The sequence below is a fragment of the Bos mutus genome, chromosome 16 (assembly GCF_027580195.1).
Source record: "Bos mutus isolate GX-2022 chromosome 16, NWIPB_WYAK_1.1, whole genome shotgun sequence".
Lineage (NCBI taxonomy): Eukaryota > Metazoa > Chordata > Mammalia > Artiodactyla > Bovidae > Bos > Bos mutus.
In genome coordinates, this window is record NC_091632.1 from 25,632,107 (window position 1) to 25,645,005 (window position 12,899).

The following is a 12,899-nucleotide window of genomic DNA, read 5'->3' on the forward strand; positions in this document are numbered from 1 at the left end:
AAGTGCTATGGGGGTAGCTTTGCACAGAGGAACCTCTGTAATGACGACGGTGGCGGGGGTGGGGGCAGCGGTGCTGCTGGGGGCGGGTGGTCTGGCATCACAGGCTTCTTTACACCACGCTTAATCAAAAAGACACTGGGCTTACGAGCAGGTAAACCCACAGCCAGTGATGACACATCCAAGCCTTTTCCAAGGTCAAACTCTACATCTTCCGTGTCCTCAGGGCTTCCAGAGCAGGATAGGATGGCAATGACCCTTCCCAGGAACTGCCAGAGGTCCAAACTCCAGCTGGAAAGGACAGTGTCCACCTCTTCTCAGCCAGAAGAGAATGTGGACAGGGCCAATGACACGCTTCCAAAAAAATCAGAGGAAGGTGCCGCTCCGACCAGGGAGAGACCAAAAGCCAAACTTCTGCCCAGAGGAGGCACCGCTCTTCCTCTCAGAACCCCCTCTGGGGATCCAGCCACTACAGAGAAGGATTCTCCAGGGTTGGGGGTGGCTGGAGTGGCAGCTGCCCCCAAGAGCAAGGAGAGGAATGGTGGGGCACGACTTGGCATGGCTGGAGTCCCAGAGGATGGCGAGCAGACCGGCTGGGCTTCTCCAGCCAAGACTGCCGCGGTCCTCCCAACCACTCATAACCACAAAGTGCCCGTCCTTATCTCACCCACTCTGAAGCACACTCCAGCTGACGTGCAGCTCATTGGCACAGACTCTCAGGGGAATAAATTCAAGCTCTTATCAGAGCATCAGGTCACTTCCTCTGGAGACAAGGACCGACCCCGCCGGGTAAAACCAAAGTGTGCCCCGCCCCCACCACCAGTGATGAGACTACTACAGCATCCGTCCGTGTGCTCAGACTCCACGGAAGAGCCAGCCGCCCCGACTGCAGTCCAGCCCAAGTCAGAAACACAGGAGGGAGGGAAAAAGGCGGCTCCAGGGGCGGTGCCCACCAGTGGGAAAGCTGGGAGGCCTGTGATGCCTCCACCTCAAGTGCCTCTGCCCACATCTTCCGGCTCGCCAGCCAAAATGGCCAATGGCACAGCAGGTACTAAAGTGGCTCTGAGAAAAACCAAACAGGCGGCCGAGAAAATCTCAGCCGACAAAATCAGCAAGGAGGCCCTGCTGGAATGTGCCGACCTACTGTCCAGTGCCATCACGGAACCTGTGCCCAACAGCCAGCTGGTGGACACTGGCCACCAGCTGCTCGACTACTGCTCAGGCTACGTGGACTGCATCCCCCAAACTCGCAACAAATTTGCCTTCCGAGAGGCTGTGAGCAAACTGGAACTCAGCCTGCAGGAGCTGCAGGTGTCTTCCGCAGCCGCTGGCGTGCCCGGGGCAAACCCTGTCCTTAACAACTTACTGTCGTGTGTACAGGAAATCAGTGATGTGGTGCAGAGGTAGCCACTGGAAGCCAAGTGGGAACATGCACACATTTCTGAGGGGAGAGGGAAAGGGACTTGTTTTACTTGTGTTCTCGTTTCAGAAAATGGAAGACTGATACTTGAGTGTGTTTCTGTGAAGTACCTCAGATCTCTGAGTTCTCACGTTTACAGGTTCATCTCAAAAATAACAAAAAGCAAAATCCATAGGAGAGAGGGAAAATAGATGGGGGGCAGGGCAGTCGTGGGCCAAATCAGAAGCTGCACTGAAGCATCAGGGACATGCCTGTCGAGCTACGAAGGACCGAGCCCAGCCCGTCCTTACCTGGAGTGATGTGAGCTGGCCGAACAGGGCTGTCCAGCGAGGCCACAGGGCCTGTGCCCAGACAGCGGGGTGGCTGTGGCTCTCACTTTGCACCACACAGAAGGGATTGACTAGGGGCCCCAGTAGGTACTAGTGGTACTGATCTCAGTGAGTGGGTGGGGACATGCCAAGAGGTTTTGTTCAAGGCTGTTGGAAGCTGCTGTTAGCCCAGCTCCCACAAGGTCACGGCTGCAGTAAGAGCTGCAGATCAGATGGCTGGATGCAAAACTGGGAAACATGGCCCTATCTGTACACGCCTGTCTGTTGGTGTGTTAGTTGGTGCCAGAGGTAAAGAACGCTAGGATGTGTGTTCAGGGAGATTGAAACCTCCTCCTACATTGTATACTGCCTAGCAGAAGCCACTTCTCCCAGGCTAGTGTATGATTTCGTAATGGATGAGGATGGGCTTTGTGCTCATTGGTGCCTATCTGTGATCCATAGGCATAGAGGGTCTCTGGGGGTTTCTTCTGCCCCTTGCTGGGCAGGCTGTCTTCCTCGGTCCTGGCAGCATTCAGGGCATTAACCAGCATTGAACACTATTGAAAATAATGGTCCTGGACAGGGCTCTCAGGAGAGTCCCTGCATACTGACATACTGGCCAAGGACTTGAGCAGCTATGTATGTTTCTTTATCAACTAAAGTGCCAGGGAAAAGGGTGTCTTCTTGAAACCCAGCATTCAGCCGAGGAGCCTGTGACTGAGGGGAAAAGCTGGCTTGGTCCTAATGACTCTTTCTCTGTACCTTTCCTCTCCCTCATCACCTTAGACCCAATCCAGGTAGGGAGTGGGGAGAAGCATTCTCTCACTCTGTGTGGATTTCAAATGAATCACCCTAAGTTATTGTCACATGCTTTTCTTCTTTCACTGACTCCCCCTGCCAGTTGTTGTGCTTGTTTGTAAAGATCATACTGGAAATACTCTTTGATATTTATTTTTTCATTTCACCTCTGTTTAAAAATGCATAATTGAAGGAGCAGGTCATTTTCAGGGGATGCCGATTAGATCCTGGAAACCTAATGGTTCCTTTTCCTTCCCTATTCAGTTATTGTTACAGAAGTTAATTAGGATCACTTCTGAATTTAGAACCAAATCTAATTGATTAGATGTTATTAATACTCTCGATACCAGGTCTAAGTCCAGTGACCACTTCATTCTCTTTTTAAAACTTTCTGCCCCCTCCATTCCTGCCTCCAAAGAGAATGCAGTATTTTTTAAAAACTCATTTTTTTTCTCCCAAAGGAATATAAACTTAGGAAGATAGGAATTCAACACTGATGGACAGTGAGTTTTCTTCCTGGCTTTGTCATTGATCCACTGTCAGCCCCGTCGCCCCTTCTCTTAATCTATTAAATGGAGGTAATGATACATGTTCTCAAGGGTGTTTTGCAAATAAGTGTATAGTTATCCCTTTGAGAGCCTCTCTGGAAAGCTCTTGAGTGCAGTATTGTTATGTATGAATACACATTTTTCATTCTCCTTTTTCATCATCTTTGGTGATGAAATTTAAAACTGCTGAGATTATACTAATCAGGCTAAGGGGAAAAATGGTTTTGGATAGAGTTTGGCATCTTTGACCAAGAAGAAATTTTAGTTTTCATTAGAAAGAAAGGAATTGATTCTTTCTGTGGGTGTTCCAGAGGAGTCCCAGGCAAAAAGAAGAAAAAAGCAGGGAGGAGACCGTATTGGGCATTCCTTTCAGGGGTTGGGTGATCCCTCTGTTACTTGTTGGTGGAACACAGGTAACCAGAGATCTGGCTAATCTCTTTGTAATGTTTAGAAGAGTTCCCTTTAACTTGGATTTGAAAACCAACAATCCTCCGGCCACCTTCTTCTTTGCCACTCTCCTTCATCATATACTTCCATAAACTTGAAATTGTTTTAGCAATTAGCCTTTTAAGGGTGGGGCAGGGAGAGCTAAAACTTTAGAATATTATTATGCTGCTTTTTAAGTTTATCCCTGTCATTGTGGATGCAAGTTGAGGGATTAGAATCATTTTTCAGGGGATTTTCTTTCTTTCTTTTTTAAAGCAAGGGGTCTTTTCTTGAAAGCTCTGAAATTAAGCCTTGGAGGAACACTACTGAGTGTATTTAAGCTCCCTGGTTTTCTCACCGAAGAGCAGTCTTTGAGGGTGAGGGCTGGGTCTTACTCAGGGGTAGCACCTGGCTCTGTCTCATTCATAGTAGGTGCTCAGTATGTCCATGAATGGATTTTCTTTCTTTTTTTTTCTCAACACTGTCAAGAGTAGCATTGACTGTTGCAGCACACTCCATCCACATGATGCTTTAACTGTAACTTCAGGAGTTGAGGGCTCAGGGTTCGGGTTAAAGAGACACTGTCAACTTACTATAAAAATGTAACTTAGGTTTTTTTCCTTTTTCTACTTGAAAGGGACCAGATTTTTAAAAAATTAACCATATATAAATTTAAACATTTGAATTCAAAGCAGAGAAAATTACTTTTAGGAACTAAAAATGTAGTTTAATTCTGTCTAGTTTAAAAACAAAGCAGACAGCAGGAGCAAAAGCCCTTCTACAAGGTGTTGAAAACTTTCTAAAGTGGTTATTTGTATGCATCCCTTTGGGGTTACCACAGATGAATCTTCTCATGTACAGATAATATGATTTCAGTTTAGATTTACTACCTTACAGTGCAGTGTTGTGTAAAATACATCTTGTTTGTGCTTTACATGAAGTATTTTCTTAAAAGGCTTTGTGTACAATTAAAATGTGTATATTTTCCTACAGATGTCCATTGTGACTTTCAGAGATACAGCCTTAAAAAAAATTGGTCCTGAGAAATGTATTCAGTGTTTTTCCAGGAGACCTCTATACATTGAGGTTATTAGGTCTCCACTAGACCCAGTGGCACCCCACTCCAGGACTCTTGCCTGGAAAATCCCATGGACGGCGGAGCCTGGTGGGCTGCAGTCCATGGGGTCGCTAAGAGTCGGACACGACCGAGCGACTTCACTCTCACTTTTCACTTTCATGCATTGGAGAAGGAAATGGCAACCCACTCCAGTGTTCTCGCCTGGAGAATCCCAGGAACGGGGGAGCCTGGTGGGCTGCCGTCTATGGGGTCGCACAGAGTCGGACACGACTGAAGCGACTTAGCAGCAGCAGACCCTTTTTTAGCTGAATTATGGGGTTTAAGTTAGAATTTTTGTACACTTCAGCTGAAAGTTGACTGGTAAAATAGTGCCCAGTTAATAAAATGCTGACTTTGTTAAGGCACCACCCATATTTATTAAACAAAGTCATGCTTTAAGGCTTTTAAAGCTTTTGGGCTTTAAGGATACAGTTTAGATAAGTGATTAAGAGTTCAGACTCTAAAGCCAGTCTAGAAGGCAAGTCACACTTAACCTTCCTCGGCCTTAGTTTCTTCATTGGAAAACAGGGATACTAATAGTAACTACCTCAGGGTTGTTGTAAGGATTAAATGAGATAATGTGTGTAAGATACTTAGCTTGAGTGTCTGGCATGTAATGAGTACTCCACAAATGTTAACTACTACTGTTATTAACACTGAATCCAATGAGCTTTTGCCAAGGATGTGCAACAAAATTTCCTGGAGTTTAAAAAAAAAAACAACAAAAATCCTGATTCATTGGCCTCACCCTGTGGAATTCCCTGTGGGGCCAGGTCTCAACCAGTGTGTTTTCCAAGAATCTCTCCAGCACTGTGAGCAGTAGCAACACTCCAGCTTTTTTCTTCACAGCTTAAGAAATGGCAGGAGAGGATGTTGAAGTTAATTGCCCATGAGCTCAGAGCAGTTACTTAGTGGCAGAGCCAAGGCTAGAGTGTGGTTCTTAATTCACTTTCTCATTGTGGGGTCTTGCCACCGTTCCTGTTGCCTTGTGAGACACTGCAAAAAAAGTGACTCGGACAATCCGTCTGCACAGTGCTGCATACTTTCTAAAGCACACGTTCCTGGCACTCTCTGACCTTAAGGGACTTGAATGTTAAGTAATGGCTACACTAGCAAAGCAGGCGTTCAGTAGAACTCAGTAATTTAAAAAATTATATGGGGTCATTCTTTTGGACAGACCTTAGCAACACAGCAATCTGCACTTTGTAATGAAGAAGTAGCAACTTAAAAAAAAAAAACCTAGTCCTACATTCCTTTTTCTTAAACAAAAACAAAAAACTTTATTGTTTCGTATCATTTTAATAATTGACATAATGTATGAAAGCACTTTGAGAAAGAGTAATATAACTATAAAGTATTATTAACGTCTATTTAGACATAGACATCTATAACGTCTACATAGATGTCTGTAATTTAGACACTAAATGTCTGTTTAAATGATGATTGACTTACAAGTTTTGTGTGCAAGGGACCCGAAAATAGAGATATAAACAATCAGCTCTGTGATTCATCACATTTATAAGTATGAAACTGCTAAATGAGTACGTGCAGGTGTAGTAACTGTTTTGCTAAAATGGTAACTCAGTGCCGAATAACTTCCCAAAACTAGGGACCAACTTCCTGGCTTAATTATAAAACTTCAGTAACATGTACTCACTCCAGAACAAAGAAGCTCTTCCAGGGACCTTGACTCAAGAAGAGTGAAGCGCTCTCACCCCTGAACATTTGTCCACCACATGCTCAGCCATTTCGTGTCCTAAATACAGATGGTGGGAGCGGACTCGTTACCTGTTCACGTTGACAGTGTCTTTTTTAACCTGTGTCCTGTAGAGTTTTGTTGTTTTTGGGGGGGCGGGGGGATGGCTGTAGAACCAGTGCACTTTGGGAATTACTTTTCTAGGATTTCCTACCAATTATAGATGAGCTTGACATTTACCACCCTTTTTTTTTTTTGTCTTGTCTCCTAAAGGAATAGCGGAACGTAACTCACCTCTTAAATTATAAAGATACTCAAGAGGAAGTTGCGTTGGTGGCCAGTTCTGAGTTGTAGCTCACTGCTTTCGTGCCTCTCCTACTTCCTTCCATTTTTGCTCCTGATGTCACTGTTAGCATCAGGCTCTGCATTCAACCCCCGACGCCCCAAGGCATTTACGCTGAGCTGACAGGGTTGTCTGCATTTTTATTCTTGATGATTTTTGGGTTTCATCATCTTGCTTGCATTAACTCGTTCTACCTGGGTTTAGGGGCCATCTCTGTGTCCCAAGCATCTGTTACGACCAGTCATCTTTAGGTAAGTGTCTCTGGACATAAATTTCTTCTTATGTATTAATAGACTTGAGCTGTCTGTATCTCTGTCTCAGCTTCTGTCAAGCCAGTAGCTCAGTTCTTTGGTAACCTCCTGCTTCAGTTGGGGACGTGTGGGAACAGGCGAGAAATAGGGAAAGGCAGCTCTGGGGTTGCCTGTTCCTTCCATGTGACCGCCCAGGGACATCTCTACTAGCCAGAGCTCACCAGTCAGGGAGGAGAGGCCTTGGGCTGGTTCGGAAGCTTGTCCCACTCTTTTAACAGTGGGGAATTTATATTCTTTGGAGGGAGTTCCAGTTTTTCCAGCTACCAGACTTTTAAAAGTAAAGGCTGGCTTTTCTTTGGCAAGCCAGCATTGTTGCCTGGAGTGACAATTACCGTTACCTGCTTTGTTGCAGCTCCGTGACAGCCAGAAGTTCACTGCCATCTGCCCTCCCGTGTGACTTGGGGGAGCAGGTGGGCAGGCTCTTGGGGCTGTGGAAGGGGCGGAGCCCTGCACCCGAGCATCTGAGCCCCAGTGGCCCCAGCCTATCTTCTGTGACCTTACTGCAGAGTCCCAGAAGACAGTCTCTGCCCTGGGGCTGCTGCTTTTCACACCACTTGCCTGAGCTGTGTGTGTTCTGTCTTGAGAGAACAAAGGTGCAAGAGATTTCCTTTCCTTCTGACTCCACATCCTAGACCCACATCTCCCTCGGAAGTTAGGGAAGACTCCACCCTGTGATCACCCAGGTGATCATCAGTGTTTTTCTCCAGGTGAGGAGGCCAGTGTGGGGCATCTTGATTCCGGGCTTCGTGTGTTTTGCAGAGGAAAGGGTTTGTCAGCCAGGTTGATGTTGCATGGTTATTGAACTAAAACTGGGGGAAACGAACTTTCTGGTGGCGGTGGCTCGGAGCCACAGTCGGTGGGCTGTTCTCTCCACATGGGCTGCTAGCTAGGTAGACGCTGCATGTTTCTCCACCTGCTTGGTGAGCTGGGGGAAGACGCTCTCAATTGAGCCCTTTCCACCCTCCAAGTGCACTATTACAAATTTGAAACAGTTGACCTCTCCTAGAAAATTTACATCCTTTCCCTTCCCCATTGCTCTGTGACCTGAACACAGCAGCAGGGCCTGTGACCTCAGCCCGCGGTCACAGGTGACGTGTGCTTAGATCTTCAAACCTGCAGCCCATCTGTGGGAAAGGATGTCACCTTTTATGTTGAAGGGCTGTGGAGCACCCCTTGCTCCCCCCCTACCCCGACTCCCCCACACACACTGTCTGTGTCTGTTCTGTGAGATTCTCTGTTCATCATTATACTCAAAGCAGCAAGTTTCCGGATTCTTCATGTCATTCAAGCTGCTGAGCTATTATACACACAGGGCTTGAGGTCTCCACGAATTCTCAATAACTCTTCAGGACATGGGGGAGGTAGATTGTGAAATGCCAGCAGGCTTTTAGAAAGGAAATGCATAGTTTGTCTGGTTGGAGCTTGCTTAGATTTGCCTCTAAGCCTCAGGATAGGCATTTTGAATCATGTAATTAAGCACTATAAACTCTAAATTGGAGAATGGGACTACTGGCTAGTAAAGTTTTCACATCAAAAGATAATTTTCAGCATTTCTAACACAGTAATAACATAGGTAGGCCAAACAAATTTATTCTCGATTCAGAAGTTATTGGTGGAGAATCCAAATACTGTTCTGTACAATTCAGAAGTAGCGTGCCATGTGTTATGAGTGGCAAGAATGCCACGAGACAGATGTTTCCAATAGATGAGGGCCCGATAACCAGCCTTCCTCTGTTTTGACAAACCGGTTTTCACTGTGATCACTCTTGGAACTCCATCATGAAGGACATTTGCTGAGACTTTGAGAAGTCACCTTGATTAGACTATCCTTCAGAGAAGTTAGTATTCAGCAGCTGGAAGGACCCATGAGGTACTCATCTTACCGTTCTTTAGGGCGTATGTTTGGACACCACCATATTTCAGATCTGCGCAGAGGGTACACGCGATTCCACATTATGTACATACACTGTTGTCGTGCTAAGAAGGAAGGGAGTGGGAGGAGTTACTCGGATTTCCCTGTGGTGACTGGAAGCTGTGCCCTGGTTAGTGTGTGTGCTGTGAACAGGCTGGCTGAGCTCTCTCTGCATGCTCAGAGCCCTGTCCCCTGGGTAGACCCCACACTTTCCTTTCTTTGCAATCTTAATTCTGTAGTGACTATCAGTGGAGAAACTCCAGTGTTGTGCTCGCTTGGCAAAAATAAGTTTGAACATTTCATGGTGGTTGATAGAACTTTGTCCTTAAACCATATGATTCAGATTCTTTAAAACTTGTTTAATGTTTATACCAAAGGTCACGCTCTGCAGGTGTATGTGTGATGGGTGCACAGAGGAGCGGGTCTGGAGGGCCTACCCCTGGGTACGTTGCTAAGGGGACACAGTGAGGCAGTGTGGGATTTCACTGAAAACACATCAATCATGGGTCACACTACCAGTGTTGTCAGGTATTTGTTCTTAATTGTTATTGTAATATATTTTCAGGTGTTGCGTTTTTCTAATTTAATACTTTCACCCTGTTGTCTGACTGTGAACTGCTAACAGTGTTAAACTTGATGTAAATAATGAGACCCTTGAAAGGGGAATGCTGTCTGCCTGTTGTCTCACAAGGCTTGCCAACTTGTGTTTTATTTTAAATAAAGGTTGCAATATTTTATTGTCAATATAGGCTTGTGATTGGAGTGTTTCTCCCAGAATTTTAATTGATAGGTAATTTAAGCATAATTTCTTTATATATATATATAATGGTATCTGTAAGGTAAAGAAGCTGATTTTAGCAAGCATCCCCTGAACATTCTTTCGAGTGGTCCTTTATGAGTGTGGCTACTCATCCTCTGATGGATTAGTTTGGAAATGGCCAGAGGATCATCTGGAGCCCAGCTGATACGTAAGATGAGTGATGTGTGTGAGTCTGTCCATCCATCTATCCAACATGAGCTGACTGTAAAATGAAACTTCATTCTCTCAAAGTTCATTCTGAGGACAGCTCCAAATAAAGTTCTAAAAATGTTTGGAGCCAAAGCCACATTAATGGAGTAAGTATAGAACCTCACAGGGAACATTCTAGTCTTCTTTGACTTGGTCTTCAGTTTTTAAGAAATGAGTGATTTCATTGCTTTTAGAAGTAACATTTGATTTTTATTAATTTAATTGGAGGCTAATTACTTTACAATATTGTGGTTTTTGCCATACATTGACATGAATCAGCCATGGGTGTACATGTGTCCCCCAGCCCAAACCCCCTCTCCCATATCCCTCCCCATCCCATCCCTCTGGTTTTCAATTTTTAATATATATATTTTATTGAAATGTAGTTGACTTACAGCGTTTCAGGTGCACAGCAAGGTGGTTCAGTTGTGTGTGTGTGCGTACTCAGTCATGTCCCACTTTTTGGGACCCCCTGGACTGTAGCCCACCATGTTCCTCTCATCATGGGATTCTCTAGGCAAGGATACTGGAGTGGGTCGCCATGCCCTCCTCCAGGGGATCTTCCTGATCCAGGGATCCAACCCGCATCTTCTGTGGCTCCTGCACTGCAAACAGTCTTTACCTCTGAGCCCCTGGGGAAGCCCTGATTCAATATATGTGTATATATAGATTCAGTTCTATATATACACACATACTATTTTTTGATTATTTTCCATTATGGGTTATTACAAGGTATTAACGATAGTTTCCTGTGCTGTGCAGTAAACGTTTGTTGCTTGTTGCATATCTGTGTTTTTAAATTAGAAATCTAGTACTTTTATCTGATTTGTTTCACTTTTTCTGTTTCATACTCAGTGCTCCCATTTCATTTGTTTTTCAGTTTCTCCTTTTCTTTTTGATATTCTCTCTCAAGCCTTTATAAAGTGTAGTAGAAAATTTTTTGTACATATAAATAGTATGTATATTTTAGAAAACTTGAGAATTTCTGCCTAGCTAAGAAATTTATGACATTTTGATTCCACTATTTGACTTAGTATGAATAGAATGCTCATTTCTAATAGAAGTGACATTTTGCTGAAGGATGAGTAGCATATACTCAAGTGATGTGTGTATAAGGTTCAATTAGAATGGCTGTTGTAGGGGAGCAGAATTTGGCACCCCAAAATGCGCTTCTTTAGCATAAGGATTATTTTAAGTTGGTTATAAGAAATTGCAGACACAGGTGAAGCTCTGAAAACTGAGTAAAAGTTATCCTTTTGTAAGAGATTTGCATTTGTGAGGGAGCTCTCCACTTGTTAGGCTATCTCCCTTGCTGTGCCTGGAAGAGGAGGATCAAATCTCTAGAAACTCAACAACAGAGAAGGTGGTGACTCATCAGTACATCTGCGGAACCACCTCACATCGGTTTACAGTGCTTTTCCTGGCAACCGTCCGTAACTGACCGCCAGCCCGCACCTCCGCGCCCCGCCGGACCCAATATCTGCTATTGTGTTTAGCTGAAAATAGTATTTAAGGTGATAACTTCTGCCATTTCAAAGTGAGTTTTCCTGTGTCTCTCCCATGTGTATGTTTTATTAAACTTTTATTTTTCTCCTCTTAATCTTATGTCACCTTAGTTACTAGGCCAGCCAAAGACTCTAGAAAGGGAAAGGGGAAAAATTTTCCTCCTCGACCATGTTAAACATCAGTTTATACACCTCTGTACCCTCCACTGTCAATCCTTTTCTCCCACACATTTTTAGTTTAGAAATTCTTGTTTCAGATTTTTCTGAGGAGAACCTCCCATTGTTATCTTTTCCCTCTTTGTATTGCTTGCAATACTTTCCAAACCCGAGGCTATGGCATTCGCAAAAAAAAAAAATCATTTAGAAACAAGTCATTAAAGCATTGGAATTGGACTACCTGAGTTGAATCCCATTTCTCCACTGACGAGCTCTCTAAAGATAATTAAACCTCTTAGAGCCCCAATTTTCTGTCATTAAATGGTGACTGCATTGATCCCTAAGTCATAATGTTAAGGATTACATGAGGTAGTTTAATCCTTCGTGTTAAGAATTGCGTGAGGTGAGGCAGCACGCGTGGCACATACATGAGGTAGGTTAATCCTCCGTGTTAAGAATTACGTGAGGTGAGGCAGCACGCGTGGCACGTACATGAGGTAGGTTAATCCTCCGTGTTAAGAATTACGTGAGGTGAGGCAGCACGCGTGGCACGTACATGAGGTAGGTTAATCCTCCGTGTTAAGAATTACGTGAGGTAGGTTAATCCTCCGTGTTAAGAATTGCGTGAGGTGAGGCAGCACGCGTGGCACGTACATGAGGTAGGTTAATCCTCCGTGTTAAGAATTACATGAGGTGAGGCAGTGCGCGTGGCACGTACATGAGGTAGGTTAATCCTCCGTGTTAAGAATTGCGTGAGGTGAGGCAGCACGTGTGGCACATACATGAGGTAGTTTAATCCTCCGTGTTAAGAATTGCGTGAGGTGAGGCAGCACGCGTGGCACATGACGTGTTTGCAAACGTTAAATTACCTGAAACAAACCAGGGGTCTGAGAGAACGGCGGGAAAGGCCCTTCCTGGGCTTTGAGTATGGTGCCAAAGTTTTGTGTCCTGAGTACTTGATAAATACTAACTCATTTAATTCTCACCCCTATGAGGTAAGCACAGTCATTACCAAGGTTAATCTGAAGTTATCAACAGCTTTCCTGTGGTCTCACCAGCGGGCGGTAAGTGGCTGAGCCGCTGAGCAGTTTCTGGCTCCAGGGGAGTGTGTGGAATTACTGCAGTCTGCTGCTCGTGCTGGTCCCGAGGTATGAGGTTCAGACCCAGTATTTATGACATCAGATATGGCTGACCTGTGCTGAAAGCAAGTCAGCTGTTCCGTGGCTCTGAGACCTAAAGCTGTACAACGTGCCTTTTAAAGTGTGTGTCTACAGAGTTTAGATCCAGGTATGTTACAGGCTTGGGGGGCTGCAGACTGTTCCCTAGATGCCCTAGACTGAGACAGGCACCTAA

At 44.9% G+C, this 12,899-nt stretch overlaps 1 protein-coding gene across 1 annotated transcript in view; it reads left to right on the forward strand.

The window, feature by feature from the left end:
* The window catches only part of ABL2 (ABL proto-oncogene 2, non-receptor tyrosine kinase), a 106,276-nt gene extending 94,143 nt beyond the window's left edge, over positions 1 to 12,133 (forward strand). Inside the window, 1 exon segment of the mRNA XM_014480050.2 lies at positions 224 to 12,133. Coding sequence (XP_014335536.2) covers positions 224 to 1,404 — 1,181 coding nt within the window. The 3' untranslated portion in view covers positions 1,405 to 12,133.
* The last annotated feature ends 766 nt before the right edge of the window (positions 12,134 to 12,899 follow it).